This window comes from Magallana gigas, chromosome 3 (assembly GCF_963853765.1).
Source record: "Magallana gigas chromosome 3, xbMagGiga1.1, whole genome shotgun sequence".
Classification (NCBI taxonomy): domain Eukaryota; kingdom Metazoa; phylum Mollusca; class Bivalvia; order Ostreida; family Ostreidae; genus Magallana; species Magallana gigas.
In genome coordinates, this window is record NC_088855.1 from 30,128,728 (window position 1) to 30,147,711 (window position 18,984).

At 35.4% G+C, this 18,984-nt stretch overlaps 1 protein-coding gene across 2 annotated transcripts; it reads left to right on the top strand.

The window, feature by feature from the left end:
- Nucleotides 1-10,369: 10,369 nt before the first annotated feature.
- LOC105326178 (uncharacterized) lies at nucleotides 10,370-17,107 on the top strand. Of its 2 annotated transcripts, none has more exons than XM_011426043.4 (2): nucleotides 10,370-10,521; nucleotides 12,749-17,107. In XM_011426043.4, the coding sequence occupies exon 2, from the start codon at nucleotides 13,177-13,179 to the stop codon at nucleotides 14,632-14,634; it is 1,458 nt and encodes a 485-aa protein (XP_011424345.3). In that variant the 5' UTR covers nucleotides 10,370-10,521; nucleotides 12,749-13,176; the 3' UTR covers nucleotides 14,635-17,107. The 2 variants fall into 2 exon arrangements, with proteins under 2 accessions (XP_011424345.3, XP_011424346.3); XM_011426044.4 differs by having other exon boundaries at nucleotides 10,377-10,514.
- Nucleotides 17,108-18,984: the final 1,877 nt, after the last annotated feature.

Genomic DNA, 18,984 nt, shown 5'->3' on the forward strand with positions numbered 1-18,984 from the left:
TAGACAATTTTCGGCTTTTAAGATTCTTATCCTTTAGGTACAATTCTGTTACACTTGAATAATTGAAATAACGATGAGGTTGTTTACTCTCATTATATATTTTTTATGAATTCCATCCAAATGGATTAGTTTTTTTTTTGTCCTGGGGTTGCAGTGCACGTGACAATCTCATTGCAATCTCCATTTCTTAAAATTATGTCCACAGATGCATGAAAAAGCTCATTGCTTTGAAAGGATGTAGTTTTGCTTGTATTTACTTTGTTGTGACTATCGAAAATTTTGAATTCAAAATTTTGATTGCACAATCAAAATTTTTTGATACGCATAAAGTTGTTAATTTCACACAGCGTGCATGTATATGCATATACACATGAACATGTCTATGAACTATAAAAGTATTAAGTTTTTACGTAAATTCATAGCATGCAAAAAAGATAGTTTGCTTTTATTCGCTGAAATAATTTTGATGAACTTTATGCATTTACTGGTAATTCGTAACATCAAAAATAAAGCTCTGTCCTATAATTCAGTAGGTTTTAGTGACAGATGGAGAATATAAAAAACAGAATTTGACAAATGACCTACATACTCTCTACTGCACCTCGAAAGGTGGGTTATTTCGTTTTTATCTTAACATGAGTTTTGGTTGAAAAGCTATTCAGTGTATGAAAATGGATAATGGTAGATTTATCAAGTGTTGGGTTTCCAGGTATTTTGAATATTTGTCCGATAGAATGCACATGTATTATCCATGTGGAGTCTTTCGAGTTTTTATAAATTGTATGCATGCCATTTTGGTCCAAGTATGATTTATCCAGGGGTGAATCTGTGTCATAGAGAGCATTTCAATACACGTGCTTCTAAATTTGTTATTTTTATACGCCCTGAAATGTATGATTTTGCACCAGAATACTCTGCTCTGTTTCCCCGAATAGAAGATAAAAAGATAAAATGCATAACATATATATGATTTAAAATTAACAAAATATATGGAACGCCTGAACTGCCTGATGTGTATGATTTTCATGGTACGGTGGTACTTTTTCATTGAGGCACCTCGTGCGCAATTTGATAATTAAAACGATTTACGTGCACATGAAAGTAGAAAAAGACATTTGAAAGAAATAATGCAGTTCAAGTTATTTAGCCCCCCTCCCTAAAAGCGTAAATTCATGTTTTTCTTGCAAGATCTCAATTTACACATCTTTTCATTGAAGTTAAAGAATAAAGAGAGAGTTACTACTTTCCCACAGGCATTTTCTTTCCCTGTTCTCTTTGCAGAAAATCGTGACTAGTTTGTATGTCAGTGCAACGAAAAGAAGAGGTTAATCTATTGCAATAGAAAATGGGAATCAGGCTAAAACTCGTCAAGATACTGTAAGAGAAGGTGCCAAATTTCAGGTACCCTCAGATTGATAAGATACTTGTTGTAAAACAGGACATCTTTCTGTTAATGAATGAATGTTAACAGTCTTTTGTTGTCAGGTGTTGATTATCTGATGAATTGGAAGCAATAGGACTTTGTTTCTTGTCCCCGATTTCTGTTGTTTGATTTGTTTAGTCTATTCAAAGGCATTGTGCAATGTTTCCTGTGCAATGTCAGGGCCTTGTTTTAAGGATGATTGTATTGTCATTTACATAAGAGATGGAGAAAGGATAGGGCAAAGAAGAATGGAAGGGGCAACAGGTCTATGGAGAAATTTTCTATGGTTCTCACACCTCTGTACAAAATCTGAGTGATGACTGAATCTCCTATTGAATGTGTATACATACTGATGAAAATACCAGGAACATTTTTCCATTTACTCATCTTTGTGAATGACTAATTAATAAATACCACCCCTCCTCCCCCAATGTCAAGAGAACACTAATTTACATATTTTGCTAGAAGCTTTTTATTTCAATTTTGCAACACTAGTAGTAGATGTATTTATGCGTATTTTGTTGCATTACGTAATTCTACGAACTTTTCTACAGTTCGGACAGAACACCACCTAACCCCAAAGCGTTCAATTGGCGTTATGCATGATAAGGCAAACGCACAAAATTAACGAGAGAAAACACCTTAAAATGACTATACGTGTGATCATTTTCAGCTAATTGTCTATTCATGACATAATGTAACTATGGTGTAAAATGTTCAGTGTGGGTGGAGGGGAAGGAGAGAAAAGGGGGGGGGCTATTTCAGTAAGAGAAGCCACATTCAAAGATATTAAGCTCCTGAATGAATTAATGCGATGTCATAGCAGTTAGTCAAAGGTCCAGCGGAGAAGCGAGGAGGAATGTTAGAGACGCGCCTGTTGGGGGCTTTTTGTCGTCAGTCTAATGAACGAGAGTAAAAGGTAAAATCATAAACTATGTGATAATGGATGGCGTGTGCTCAATTATTATGTTAATGTTAAATATTTCTAACTAAAATGTGGTTTCATTCAGTGAAAAGAATAATGATATTTACCTCCGAAAAACAAATTTTGGCATATTTTCTGAGATAGGACATTTCTAATGTTACCTTATAGATCTCGCCAAGTCTTTTTCTTCCCCACCCCCTAAATCTTACTATTAGTATACATGTCCTTACACAAAAAAAAAATTGTTTTGCTTTTGTGCTTCATTTGAAATGGCAAAAACATACCCCCAAATCAAATCATATGCTGGATAGAAAATAAATGTAGCGTGTAGTATTTACCATACGTACATATATACCAACTGTATAGATCGTTAAACTTTGGTGACCTGATCAGAGTAACACAATACGTATATAGATGGTGCGCTCCAGTAACAACTTGAGGCCCACCGTTTTTTTTTCTTTTTGAGATTATGGATTAAGGTCGTACCATTAGTGGATTCTCTCCGTCTCGCCCGGAGTTCTTGAGTAGACCATTGCAAAGTGATGAGTACCATTGGACCGTATGAAAAGCTTTAAGTCTGTATATTTGTTTTACATTTTCTTCTCTTTGAATCCCTGGGTAATTGGCACTCGTGCTGAGCCAGTACAGAGAGAAGCTTATGTTTTACACAGAATGCGACCGGAGACACAATGAGACCCTCATAATTTTTTTTCTTCAATGAAGGTTATTTCAAGAGTATATGTAAACGATTTCAGCAGTTGTATAATGCACAGACATCCACACAGATAACCTTTCTGAACCTAAGGTTTGACAATTGAAATACATTCCAACTTAATAGCAATTATAGAACCAATAGTTTACATATATATCGCATTCAATACAATGTATCCACTATGGAGTACTATGCAAACATATACTTCACGGAATAATCAAGAAAAGGAAAATTGGCGATTGCCTATATGTCTGATTCGTGGGGTAGCTTTTTATAAGTGTTTTACACTCTTTTGTTAAACGGAACGAATGTGTTGGCATTCACATCTTCGCTAGCCAAAGGTTTTCGGTATGGGGAGCAAAGCGGACCGAAAACCCTTGGCTAGCGAAGATGTGGCATTCACAGTGTCAAAGTTAATAAACGAAGTTTTGGCCTTCTTGTGTATTGGCTATGACACCTGAAAGAGGCCTGGTTGAACCCAAATATTACTATATTTTCATTGCTTGACCGTTTAGTCAAAAAGTGACAAGGTGCAAAATTCCAAGTTTTTCTTGACATTGCACGAAACAATCCAATTTTATTTAATAAAAAGATAACTTGGACGGATCTCTCTCTCTCTCTCTCTCTCTCTCTCTCTCTCTCTCTCTCTCTCTCTCTCTCTCTCTCTCTCATAATGCAATGTTGATTTATTCTAACTTATGCCATATTTGTATATATATTGTATATCATACATGTCGATGTTTCATATGAGAGAGCTGACCGTTTAGTTTTAGACTCAATTGTCAGTATTTCTCATTCGAATACTTTTAAGCATATTAATTGAGGCCATCATCATTAATCTAATTAGAGACACAAAATACATACTAAATACATACTTAATAATTGACATTTGGCACAATTTGCCAATTAGCACAAATAGAGTAGCCAATGGAAATCCCAAAAGGTTGCAAAGGCGGAAGTTGAGCCAACACGATTCAGTCTCGTTATCATTTCGTGAATCATTAATTGTGGTAATTAATAAGTTTTAAAAATCTGCATCACAATATTAATTATTAATTAGGTTCTAACTTTGTAACGCACTTTTGCATATTGTATATGTAACAATGTAATCATTTTTTTTAAAATTAATTTTGTTTTAGAGAAACATTGAAAGAAAATAATCCTAAATTACGTGTACATATAGCTCTTTCTTTTTTGCTAAACACCCGTAATAATCAAAAATGGTGAAATAAGTACATTTAAATTAAAGTGACAGTTGACAAATTTCTTTTCAAAAGTTTCTTACAGATGTATCAATTACACAAAATAACTACTAAATTTGATCAAATTTAGATAATAAATGGGAGGAAAATGTGTATTCAAAGCCTAGGCGTGGTGGATAAAATTGTCATGCTTAAGAGGTAATCTGATACTTGTATATTTGTCTCTAGTTGGAAAAAGGACAAGTATGTGATGTTCATTTTGATATACAAACTGAGGAATTTGAAGGACAAATCTATGAATTATTGCCTTCCATTTTATGTGCTTGGCAGTTCCTGGTGTGTCTAAGATAGAAATCCTGGGCATTGAACTTAAATGGGTTCAGCAAGCTGTGTTTTCTTTAAGCTATTGTGCTCTTAAAACGTTTTAACGTCCAGCTTCGTTGTGGGAATATGTATAGAAATCAAAATACTCTGGTTTGTTTTCAATGCAAAAATCTGAGGAATTTCTTCAATACCCTTTATAAAACAAAATTTGGAATACGAAACTGTTTTAATCAAGCATTACATGCAGTTCACGCATGAACATTGAAATTATGTTATTGTTAATTTTCCCCCCTTTGCTTTAAGAATAGTCAGGTTAAGGAACTCGGTGCAATTCTTCAGCAAACTGCTAGAGTTAAAGGTTTGGAATATTGATGTTGTCTGGGGGAGCTAGACAATAGAAAGCCGACACTGTGTACCAAGATACCCCAAAGTAAAGGTCGGTCCCAGAGGTTCTCGGTTTAACAACTGTCGTGATAACGTCCTGTAATTTGAAAGAAATTTTGCTATGCCATACCTTTTTTTGCAAATGTCATTATTAAAATATGTAATTTTTGTTCCTTAATTCATGTTAAGTATGTTTCGTTAGCATGTGTGTAAAGTTAGATTTTCAAAAACTAATTTTAATTGTCGATTGTTTGCTTTTTTCCAAGGTAGAGGGGGGGGGGGGGGGGGGGGGGTAGTTGTTTGGTATTTACCATAACACGATGGCAAATACAGTATAAAATCTAAATGGAGATCTAAAGTTTGTGTCAAACTCACTCCCTTAATGACTTTTTCTCACAAACAGTCTTTCAACGGATTCAGAAATTTGTTGTTTATTTGACTTTAATTCTGATGACTTTTGTAAACTGTCAATTTTTTCCAACCCCCAAACGTTGAACCTTCAAAATTGTTCCAAAAGGATTGAACATATGTATATGCCTTTCGCAGGTTTGGTAAGCGTTGGTTGATTGCCGGAACTAAGCTTTCGTTGCGGCGAACTAATTAACAAACACCTACATGTATGGTAATTACAAGTTACATCCAACAAATTATTCTTTAACGTTTCAGCAGAGTAGGTGTTATTGAAAGAAAACGGGTCAAGCAGAGGGGAAAAACAACAATGTGATCAAAAAGGGAATTAGTTCTATAGACGTCTTTTTTATCAAGTTGATTGAATAAATAATGTATTGCGTCTGGGGAAATTTGTTTTGCTTAAACAACTAACGCAGCGAGCCATCAAATTATGGAATTATGCTCAACTTGCATTTCTCTCACTCAATTTGTCGGGCTTTATCTAAATGAAAATAAAATATTTCCAACAAAGGCAAAGGAATGCACTCAACTATACGCTGTCTGTTTGGAGTACCACTTGTTGCGTAGATCCGAAATGTAATTAAACTGACGTTCTACAAAAGAACTATCGACATGTATAATGTTTAAAATTCAAAAAGAACAAAGCTGTAAAATTACGAGCGATACCTCCTTCAAGTCCCATAATCTTAACCAATTTGGACACATTTTTTTACCTTTATGATCAAGAGAGATATTCTCACGACCCGACAAATTAGAATGAATTAGGACGCAGAGCTTTTGTGGAGAAACAATGATAATATTTTGAAAACTGTATGGATATATTCACATAATACAATCAGGTGTAAAATGTCACAAGCTATTAATCCATTTGGCTAAATATAGCAGCCATCTTAAATAAGTTCAATATTTTCATTTGCAATATTTGTCAATGCTCTACATTTTGGGGCAACGTTAAAACAAGTCTATGTTTTTCCAAGAGAGGTTTTGGCCTTAAATTCAATCCGTAGGTGGCAAAAGATTGAATGTGGTATGACAATATTAGGATTAAGGCTTAAATGAAACCTCTAAATGGAACAATATACCACCCAAATGTTGACCCCGATAGAGGCATACGCAAAGAGGTCAGTAGCATTGAGGTCACGGGGTCAACGCCAGCATTCGGTACATCTCCAGCATACGGTCTAGAAAAACCAAGAGCATAGGTTTTACATCTTCTGAAGCATAATTCTTGAATGAATCAGCACACATTATTGAATGTAAAATAATGCACAGCGCATACCGTATCAATTTTGAGGGAAATTCAATATAGAATGTACCCATACACGCATTATATCCACTTGTTTGAATGTCAAGTTATATCATTCAGCATCTGTTAATTGGGTACGTTAACCTTACAAGTACATTATTTATGAATAATTCACGTTTAAACCAGATACTTATGTGTGTCAGTGTACCATGTATGTAATTTCAACAATGTATCTGTTTCGGATCCAAATAATTGAAGCAGGCAACTCGACACTTTATGGTTGATCAAGAATTTTTTTGATCCGTTTTCTTTTTTTTTTAATCTAGTCGCGTAATTTTCGACTACAACCTTTACAAAGCGTGTCCTTGGACATACTTGTTCCTTTGTTCTGTTTTTCGTGAAACTTTTCTTTCCGTGTTCCAACATCGTAAAACTGTATTGTAAGCACTCCAGTAGATGCTGAGTTTATACGACCTTAAGTTGTCCTTGGATGTACTACGACGCGAGATTTGAAAGTGATAACATTGGGATATATCCCATTATAATCATAGATTCATTATTGTCATTCCGATTTAAGTTACAGTATCATTCAGTACAGAGAGAGAGAGAGAGAGAGAGAGAGAGAGAGAGAGAGAGAGAGAGAGAGAGAGAGAGAGAGAGAGAGAGAGAGAGAGAGAGAGAGAGAGAGATGTTTAACTGCATGCGTTACATATTCTAATTATTAGCAAATAATACTACTTTTTATTTTTTTAAAGTCATTTGCTGTTTCAAACCCCGCTTGTAGCACTAGATAAGTATAGCCTTTAGGATAACTAACATATTCAAGACCGGGGGATTTGGTTGTGTCCTGAGAGAAAATTAAGGAGGGGGTGCTAGTGTCGGTCATAATGGGAGGAACATTACCTAGATACCAATATAGTTTTCAAGAAATTTGTGAAATATTTCTGTAATCTACAATAAAGGTTCATGCAGGTATGACTGTGATAGCAATGACGTCATTCAGACTCGTTTCCATTTAGAGTAGCATCATTAATGCCCTATCTAGTGTCGAAGAACAGTCGAAATTACTGTCGTAAAAACCAGACGTTGCGTGCCAAAAGTTTGAGGCAACATTTGATCCATAAATAGCCGTTTTAAGGTTGTTAAAAAGTCAGGCAAGACCAAAAACATTCATAACCACGGCCAATCCCATTGATTAAAGGTTCTCGGAGGAATCTTATCACTCTCTTATTGAATATTTAACCTATTTAAAATCAGCCATTGATTAAAACCTGCTTCGATACTCGAGATAGTGAAAGGAGGCCTGTGTTTGTCTCTTTCTCTTGTTAAACCCCCCCCCCCCCCCCCCCATTCTGATAATTGCAGCCATCTAGTGGATTTAGCGTTTTAGCGGCGCTGATAATTCACTTTTCAATGAATCTTTGAGTTCGCCAAAATTTATGGTATATCAGGGACGGGTACAATCGGTGAAACGATTACAACAATCTGCTGAATTCCTTGGTTATCCACGCTAAGTACCATATCATTAGTTTGAAGTTTTAGAATTGGCAGAGAATTCCTCATTAAATGACGTTTATTAGGGTCTTCCGTTTTCAACGGAAGACCCTCTTGTTATTCTATTGTTTCTTTTTCATTATTATTATTTTTCTTTTTCTTTATTTTTCTGACTTTTTCAAAGCTTAATATCTCAAAAAGTTCATCTCAACAGATTTACATGAAACTTTCAGGGATTATGAAGCATTACTGTGCCTCAAAGTTTTAAAGTTTTCAATTACAACGTCACTTCCGTTTTTACGTTACGTCAATTTTTAAATTTTAAAAAAGTAATTTTGTCCAGGGCGTTTTTCAAAAACGGTTCAAGATAAAGACTTGGAATTTTCTGTGTTGAAGCAATGATCGTTTTTATTTGGACATAAGACTGGAAATTAGTTTCCGTCACTTCCAGTCTAAACCGGAAGTGTTTTAAAATTTTCGAATTTTCGAATGTTTCGTTTTAATTTAAAATGTTTACGAGGTTTGTAGAGTTTGTTATGCTGAACACGAATCTGAAATCCGTTTGAAAATCGGACGATGCATTACAGAGATATCGGGGGTTAAAAATTGATTTTTCCGGAAATTTTGATTCCGCGTCCTTGGTTTAAAAAATAGCGTATTGTTCAAAGTAAAATTAACTCGTACCAAAAATAATCGCTAAGTCGTACTTGAACACATTCGGATTTTTTTGTTAAGTCGTTCTTGAAATCAGAAAGGTTTTTGTTAAGTCGTACGTAAAATCATTCGTATTTTGTTAAGTCGTACCAGGAATAATTCGATTTTTTTCATTTTTTATTTTAGTTACTCTTATTATTGGTTTAAGAGATGTGCATCTTACAGGAACTTCCAGCTTTACTTCCGACATTAACGGAAGACCCACTCGTTGCTTTGCAACGAGCTTTGCTCTAGTTGTACATGTATTTGTTCTGGGGTATTGATAGAACTCCTTAACGGCCTGTGTGTTTTCTTGGTTATGATGATATATGCTACTTTAAAATGGATCTGAAATTAAGATTTCATCTTTAAATTTTGATATTTTTGAAAATGAATTCAATTTAATTTAAAATCACACCCCGTGAACCTGTAAATGAAATCATTCTATCTCTATATTATTTATATGATTGGAAGTATTGAACAGTTCTTTATACTGTCCTTTCTGATATATTTCATTTTATAAAATCAAATATACAACTTGACTACTTTAGTCATGTTGTATATTTGATTTGATAAAATGAAATATATCAGAAAGGACAATACGCCAGAAGAATCTAAGCACTAAGCTTGATGTCCGAAAAAGATATTGCAATATAATGATTCAAAGTCTAGCGTTGGTATGATTCTTTCATGTGCACAATTAAACTCCAACCCAAAGTTTTTTAAAAAGTTTTTTTTGTTTTATTATCTTCTCTACGCAAATGGTCAAGTGCGAATACATGTACTATTAGAATTCTCAATGAATTTTTAAAAAAAATACACACCACAACGGTTTGTTGACAGTTGTTTGTAAATGATCCACTTGTTATCATATCTGGGTTTACCGAACGTCATTCAAATAGCCTTCTGTGTTGTTCTTTCCTTTGAATCTGCGTCAGAAGATTTTGGATTCATTGTATGAGCTACCCCTGAATTGGTCTAATTAAATTCGCGAAGACAAACACTGACGCCGGGCAACAGTTTCCGTATGTTTGGTTAAAGCACTCTATCTTTGTTAACTCTTATTATTTCTTACTGTACTTCGTGATTTACACAAGGAATAAAGAATCAAAAATAGTATGAGCATTTGAGGAATTTCAGCTGTATTTAGCAAGTTCAGGGTAATCTTTTGTATGAAAGTCTTGACCTCAATATTATTAGAAACACGAGATTTTGTCTTCTCGTGCAAACAAAATGATATGTTTTCTCTTTGCTGTATTCTTAAAGTATTTCTTATGTAACCTCCCGACATACTAATTGCCAGTAAGTTGCAGATTTTCGCTTTGACTTGAATTGGTTTAAATTCTTATTTGATCAAAGTGTTAGAGTAACGACTGCTATCATATCTAGATAATGGCAAAAAACACAATGCGGATTTTCTCAGCTAATTGTTAGCTCCGTAACACGTGTAATTAAACAATTGTTATGCGACTGAGTGTAGTTGTACTGTATCAAACAAACAAACAACAAGTACGCCCACAATAGCGCGCCCTGGCGTATACCAGTGCACTTGTATTGTCCGTATTGTCATTGGGGCGGCGCGTCCCGTGAATAGAGCTCTACTCAGGCAGTAATATCAACTTGATAGATTTTACTTAGACTGTACCGTCCCTCACCTCAAGGAAGCTTGCTTTGTCCCTAGACCGAGGTCATCTCTGAATGTGAGTTGTAAGTCAATTTTATCTTCATTTATTTTCCCCAGAATTTCTTAGGTTTTTAAGTTTAATTGCAAAACAAAATTCAATCGATATTGCAAGCTTTTAGCAAAATTTAGTGTACATTTTGGAGGTTTAATTAGTCATGTGCTGCATTCTCCTTATACATGTAATTAGTTTACTAATGATCATGACTTTCGTGTGCTTCGTTGCCACAACTTGTGGTTGGAACCGTTTGCACACTTATCAATGATGAGATCTTACAGTTTCGAATAGGTGTATATTTTTATTGAGGCGTCGGTTCATTTACACTCGCTCATTAATATTAGTAATTTCAAAACCTGTATGAAGACAGTGATGATAAATTTATCGAACTAATTTGCATTTTAAAGTCATCAACAGGAGGAGTATTTGAGCTTAACGAGAGTTTATTTCACCGAGCCGGCTTGCATGAATAGGGTTATATAACGTTATCAATATTCACGTATAGTTTATATACTAATGCAACACATTATGATAATCAAATGACAGCAAATTTGCACTGAATTGTTCTTGCAGTGTATACATATGTACATTATTAATTAATTTTTTTTTAAAAATTGAACCACATGTTTTTAGTAATTTCAGTAACAGAAAATAAAATTCGAATAAAAGAAAACGAAAGTCATTCAAAACAAAAAGTGCCAGACTAGTGTGACATATGATCATCAATATAGTTTGCTAGTTTGGACAACTTTCATTCAGATTAAGTGTCTTGTATTTGAAACTGGGTGTGGAAAATTGAGCTCTGATCGTGATATCCCGGGTAGGATGGAATTATAAACAGCTTTACTCCCAATAGAAACATTATTTTGTTGACATTTCAACAAAAGTAAGATAACAATGGGTTATTTCGATTGTGTTTTCTAACAATAAATAAAATGGAGTTTATATGAGTCAGGAGAGGTTACGAGACTCTCCTCCCAATATTTCTTTGATTTGAAATTCACTGACCAGAAAGTTGTCTTTTTTGGTTACTTATAAAGTGGAAAACCACAGCTTAGCTTCCAATCTTCTTACGAACTGGTCTTTATATTTGGGTGGTGAGAGGCCAAATGTATATATTATGATTCTCCTAATGTACTGAATAAAAATCTCAGCGATGTTTTCCTGATCAGTAAGTCTTGTCGTAACAAATCTAATGAAGCGTCCGGAATTTTAGGGCTCTTCTGCGTAACGGCGATTACCAAAACCGTCAGCTTTTTCGCGTTTCTTTCGTTTTCATTGAATAACTTTTAAATCAACCAGCCTATATTCCACGAAGGTTTTACTACCGAAGTGCGTCATTGAGTTTTGTAATTTTATTACAGTAACTCCTTGTTACACATACTGATTAAGAACTCACAATCTGATAAAAAAAAAAATTATCTAATTTTGATGACTGTTGCTCGATTTACAAATTTAATTCTTCAATTGTTTAATTTTAAGGGAAAAAAACAACAACAAATCGAGTGCAATGATAACTGGAAGGAAATGTTTTAATTGAATTTCATTATACTCATTTCATGTACAAATGTAAATTGCAATTCTTGATCAGTTCATTTTGTGCAACCTTTGCAAATATTTCCAACGCACAAATACTTCTATGAATCGTTAAATTGAAACGGGAAAATTGAACCTGCGGGTTGTATTGTGGTTAGCGAGGTGGGTTTCGTGGCAATTTATCCTGTGAAATTCCAATGTATATTGTGTGAAGTGAATTAATCTTATTGAAAGGGCTGTTGAATTTCAGGCATGTTTTTAATATTTACGTACTATACCTACGTATACTTATCTGTACACATGTAGGTGACCGAAAATCAATACCCCACTGACCTAAAATTCATATGTTGCTAATCAATATTAAAAATCACTTAGTTACCTTATACGGTAACTGCTCCCCTTCCTACCCCCCCCCCCCCCTGTCCACATTCTAAAAACTTTGCTGGAAGTTTTGAAGTTTTTCTGTGTTCATCTCATTTATTGGAAGAAAAACCTGAGATGAGAAAAAAAGCTAAAATAACTAACAATACAGTACATTCATGTAATTGTGCATTTTCCCACAGACTCAACCATTTTGGTAGTTTCACTTCTTTTGTTATTTAAAAAAATATATAGTTTTTTTTACGCAAAAGATTTTTGTCAGAAATATGTGCGTATTGTTGATTTAAATTGAATCGAGACTGTATTGATTATCAATGCCGGGTGTTTTTATTTTTCAGGGATAGTGTGCAGCAAGACTAACCTAAATTCCTTGTATTCGTTACCTGTGAAACTACCTGTGATCAGATGAGACGACAGGTAGCCCCGCCCCCTTCTCCACCGGCGTGGAAAGAGTTTATTCACAAGAAATGACTGCTATAGTATTTGTAAAGAGCGATTTACGCGACTTGGAACAATATCAAACCGCGCCGCTGTGTAGGTAACTTAATTGTGAATTTTTGATCGAAGCGGCAGTTATACTATTTGACGAGCACAGAGCAGGTGTTTTTAGCACCAGCACGTGCGGATATAAGTGAAACTTTTTTGTGATTATTTACATTCTGTCGATGTTACAGGACACATTTCTTTGTGAATAACCGAAAAAACTAATTTTGGGACATTTATTTTTGTTCATTCAAAATTTTGTGTACAACATTTTTGTGCGACCATGTCTCGATTCTTTGGAGGTAAGAGCAAGGACAAGACCCAGAAATTCTACGTGGAGTTCTTGGGATGGATAGAGAGCCGGGGTCTTGTTGGTGAGCAATACACACGTCCGGTCGTAGACGATCTCAGGCGAAAGCATCAGAAATGGAGGAACGCTCCAAAACTCACAGTCCAGGTCAGTAAAACTGAACTGAAAATTTCCCAAGATGTTCCAGAGAAAAACAAGAAGAAAACCAAGAACATCAAATTCCCCGTCATCCCGGCAGAAGATGTGACGTTTGTCTCACAGGCCCGCAATCCAATCACCGGTCAACCAGACGACATTGTGGCGTGCATCTATCTCGGCTACATCCCTCGCACCAAGCGAAGTGTACACGTGCATGTGTACCGATTTGATTCAGCGCAAACAGCAACCAAATATGTCCGCATGCTGCAAGGCGTCATGGGAATGACGGTGGAGAGACTGAAACGTGTAGAATTCAGTTTGATCGCACGCGGCGAAATTGAGGACCCTCATAATACTACATACGTCTATCGTCCCCGATCAAGTCCAAGGGACCCCGGACTTGGATCATCCGACGGAATGAGCGAGCCGAGAACGGATTCGGCTCCGGATTCCGCCGCGGCCAGTACATGCAGTACCAACTCCTTTCCTTCGGACGAAATCGAGCCCGATCTGGTAAGTCTTTGCGACCAGATGCCATTTGAATCTGTGACAGATGAACTCAGACTGAAATTAAACATGTCGGTAAAAGAAGGCAAACCGTTGTTGCTTCCTCCAAAAGATTACGATACTATTCGCCGAAAACAAGGGAATCTCGAAAAAGTGGACGCAAGGAGATGTTTGAATGCAAGCATTGTCGGAAATTTGCCTGTGTCATCCCCACGGTCCCGAAACGTCTCGGACGAGAGTGGCATCGGATTGGAATCTCCTTCGCCATCTGAGGAGCAGAAGAAATTCCCCGACTCCGACTTTGACGAGGATAGAGAGAATTCCCCGCCGTCAAGTGCAAGAAGCAACAAATACGATTTCGTATATCCCCCGCAATCTGCCAGGAGCCCGATGGTTACGAGAGAGCGACAAGCTTTGCTACGGCAGCCATCTTTTTCTTCTGCGTACAGCAGCCAGAGCTACCGCAGTGGTTCTTCTTCTCATTCCAACAGCTTTATTGAAAAGGACAATAGTATCATGTACACTGGAAACCGCCAAGATATGGACATCCCGCCTGCTGACTACGATGCAGACGACATCTCCATCACGGGGGAGAAGAGCGCGCTAAGAGGACCGGATATGACATCTAGCATGCCATCTGCAATGTTTCCGCGGGAGATGCCGGAATACGCCGTCGTTAACAAGAAAAGGGCAACATCTACGAATACCCCACCCCAATTTTCGGAAGTCTACTCACCCCGCGGCCTTGACCACCGAGTGCGGAGAGTAAACTCAATGTATAAATGACATTTTTGTAATCATTAATTCGTTATTTTCATCTCAAGCTAGGACTGATTAACACTAGCAAACTCATCCCATGAGTTAAAGCAACCGGGTGCAGATTTTGTTCTTTTAAGGAGCGAAATCTGCCAATGCCACTGCCGAAGCATCGAGCACGGCCAATGGGGCGAAAAAGGAAGCAAAGTCTGTGATATTTCGTGAGGACACTTTGATATTGGACAGGTTTTGATGAGATTTATTGGACGTCTTCATTACCTGTTACATAAATGGTCTAATTGTCCAATTTCCCCCGGCTAAAATGTCACTTAGCACACGTTTGCTGTCATAGCTGCAAAATCGATAAGAATTGCGATCTAAAACGATAAATGAGATAACTCATTGGAATTTCCTTGTATTTTCGTTCAATCCTTACTTTTACGTAAATTTTGTGCTTATGATACGATAGCCTGGGGAATTGTTGAATATTTTTCTCTGTCTGTTGACACTTTCTTAATGTGTCACAAAAAGGTGCAATTTATTTTTGTATGTATCTATTTTTCTGATTGTTGTATTTTATACATTGGAATCAGTGTAGATTTTCCCCGTCGATCAGGATTAATTCTCAATTCTTTGGTCTTTTTAACAAAGTACCCTTTTCCTAATCTGTTATTATAATGCAACTACTGGCTCTTTATTTCAATCTTCTTAATATGATGGTTATGGGCGTTAAGGCGCATTCCATAGGTAATCTTTGGTATAAACTCTCCAATTGGCGTAATACTCTTTTTGTACCGATCTCATTCAGAAAAAAAACTAAGAGGGCCCCGGTTCGTATCAAGTATAGCGACCCCTTTTATAAGCCGATCTTTGCACGTTTAGCCATCTGAATTAAAAAGACAGCAAATGAAGCTTCAAAAGTATTTCTAACATGAGAAATTATTGAGTTTTTCTTCCTGTCGTAGATTTGGCAAAGTTTTCATAATGATAATACTGGACAATATCTAGTTAAGATGTAAGACAAAGAACAGGTGCGCGATAGGTAATTGACACGAAATAGCCAGTCAGCCGTGACGAGCCATGTTGTTACGCCTTTTGAACACTTAAAAAAGTGTTAGGGGGATCGCATTTGTGATTCTAAAAGATAAGATTTTTTTCAACTTCTTTTGAAATTATGAAGTATATCTAATTAGTCTATATCCACTAGAATGCAGTTGAACTAGAGAAGAACATTGTATTCAGTCTGGAAATTTTCCAGAGCATTCCTAGCTAGCTTTACTCAAAGATTTTTTTCTCAAACTTGACAAATTGAGTGCCCATGAAAATCTCTTACAATGTTGTTTTGCAATGTCTTATTCAAACCACCTCATTTGAAAAGCCAGTATATGATATTAATTATTTTTTTTTATTACCACGCTTCTTCTGTTTTTTGATTTATTCCCTTTTCATACGTTTCCTGTCAATTTGGAGGTTATCAATTACCATTTTTAGGGGGGTTCGTATTACTTTCCCGTCAAACCATTTCTTGTACACAGAATTAGCATACAGGTGTAATTTATGACCATATCAATTGATTGTATTTGTTTATTATTGCGATAAGTGGCCCCGCTTTTGGAACATGTACAGGTCCTAAATGGCAGCCATAAGGACCGCTTAGGACCTGCGCCAATAAATTGACAGTTTTTGATAATTAACTCAATAACCACAATACAGGTGCTTGATCGTAACTTGTATCCATATGCGTATTTATCATTTGTATATGGTTTATGAATAATCATACCAACTGAGCATGGTCCTTTTTATTGTTACTTAGGTACAGATATTTGTTCTTATAAATATACGCAGCATATAAAAATTTTATATCCTCATCTTTATACGGGTAATCCGATTCTCATCATTTCTATATGTAATATGCTGTTGTCGGCTTAGAGTATGCAATCAAAATGGCGTCTGTGTGTGCACATATTATGTATATGTTCTCTTGCCAATATATGTTGTTTTTTCCCTAACATTCCGGAAACGCTCCGATATACGGAGTCTTGAGTTGTGCACAACAAGACAACCCTGGCTATCCCGGGTAACTTACATGTACATGTACTTGTTTTTTTTGTAACATTAACGTCAATCTCTAACAAATTATTATTAATATGCTAATGTGAATGTTAATTAACGCACCTTAAAGAAAACGACAAAGTACAGAGTACGAATCTTATATGTTCAAAGTAATGTCAAACTAACTCTTCAAAGCTGCCATAAGTCTTTGTGTTGTAATTGAACTGTCAAATTTTTCGAATTGAATGCAAACCATTCTTGGCAAGCTGCACATCTCTTATTGCAAAATCAAAAGCCGTATTTATTTTGCTTTTTTTCATTCAGCCATGTGCATATTACTCAACAATCATGGATATTCACTTGTTTGTAAATACATAAATGTATGTTTGATAAATGACTATATTATTGTTTTATTTTTTGAACAAATTAAAATGTTATATATACTTTACAATGAATTTACCTTATTTTTTACTCTTCGGAAATACAAACACTCTTATGACATTATAAGGTATCAACCAAATGCATACAGTATTACAGTGGGTTTTTTTTTTTAAATGGTCAAGTACATAAAGATATGTGGTCTTTGAACCTGATGGTGATGATTATGATGATGATGATGTGATGATGATGATGATGATCTCGATCGTTATCCACATAGACTCGGAGATGTTTTGTTACTAGTAGATAACTAGAAAACTACTAAAGAGATATCTTTTCCTGGTTGCAAGCTCGAACTACAATGTATGAAAAAATCATGGTTATTATCATGGAAATGAGAGGAAAATATATGAACATTTAACGGACTGTTTTGCTCGTTACGCAGTAACCTAGTAAAGAGAACAAGTTTCAAAATCGAAGTTTGAAAGAACATGAATATGTACTTGGAAAAGAGAGAAAGTATGATAATAAAGAAATTTTATCCCGCTCCTAATCCAACTTGTTGTTCAATGGTTTTTTTTTGGTTTCCCTTGTCCTTTAAATAAAGTTTAACGACTTTGGAGCTGTTGTGCAAAAGGAGAGGCAAAGAAAGGCGTTAAATAAAAAGGCAGAACAAAAATTGTCAACAAAAACAATAATTTTAATTCCAATATATTTGGCACCCATTTTCTTAATCCTCAGCAAAATTTCAATCGTGAATGTTATGCAAAGTGCCATAAGAGATTAGCATTTTTCGTAATTATAACTTGGCAAGTGCCATCAATATATTTGTTGCAAAGTTAAATAATAAATAACCGTAATGGCAATTCAACAGAATGCATGCGGTTAGCCATATAGATATTGGGATTAGCTGATTCATTAAGACCCCTAAGGATTATCCTGATTTTTTACAGTGTAAATTGGGTCATTGCAATGTCAAAGCCTCTCCTGTGGTCTATCCTATAGAAACATGGAAGGTTTGGCAGCAGAACCGGCATACAGACCCCTGTGGACTTTGACGCTAATCTTAAAAGGTCTGACGAGCAAACAGTTGCAAAAATTTGATGCCAATGAATTCAGTTTATTAACATTATTTATGTATAAGTACAAAGGTACTTTCAGGCATTTCTTTACTAAACGTACTAGTAATTTTTTTTTAATGATTAGAATGTCAAAATTATTCAAATTGATACATTATACATGTACTCATCAAATCGGGATATGTCGACTTTTATCATATACATACCGGTATATTTCAGTTCACCGATACGAAATCGCCGGAAACTTATGATATACCATTGGCTTTCGGTCCGATACCCAAGTTATTTTTGGTCCTATCTTATCAGGGAATACTGAAGTATTGAACAGATTTGGTTGCTGAATCTGAGCCATGAATGTCAAATGTCGCAGGAGGCTATCATTTTTGGAGAAGGTTTAGGTTTTTGGAGCGCTTGTCTTGAAATGACAGTACCTAAGTTATTAACAATTACTATCTTTACCAAACTTGTATGGCTGGTGCATCTTGTGGTTCTAATGTACTTGACAGGCTCAGATGCTTGATTTAAGTAAAATTTCTAGAGCATCTCACATTAAATAACAACTGGTCCTAAAAGGTTGATGTACATATAACTCTGTATTTTACTTTTTATACCAGGTACATAAATTATTTAATACAATATTTAATCATGTCATATAAGATATGAAATAGAATCATGATAAGATACAATATAACACGATATGAATGAGGATAAATTCTTCTGATATAATACTTTATGATATGATATTGTAATATCATATAAAATGATTCTGTATTATTCAATACAAGATAATGGTTACACATATACATGTATCCGTCCTTTTATACATGTACACTAAAATTGTACATTTTAAAATCTACAATTTCAGTATTGT

Excerpts from the sequence above, each read along its gene's own strand:
- LOC105326178 (XM_011426043.4), top strand. The coding sequence starts at position 13,177 with ATGTCTCGATTCTTTGGAGGTAAGAGCAAGGACAAGACCCAGAAATTC.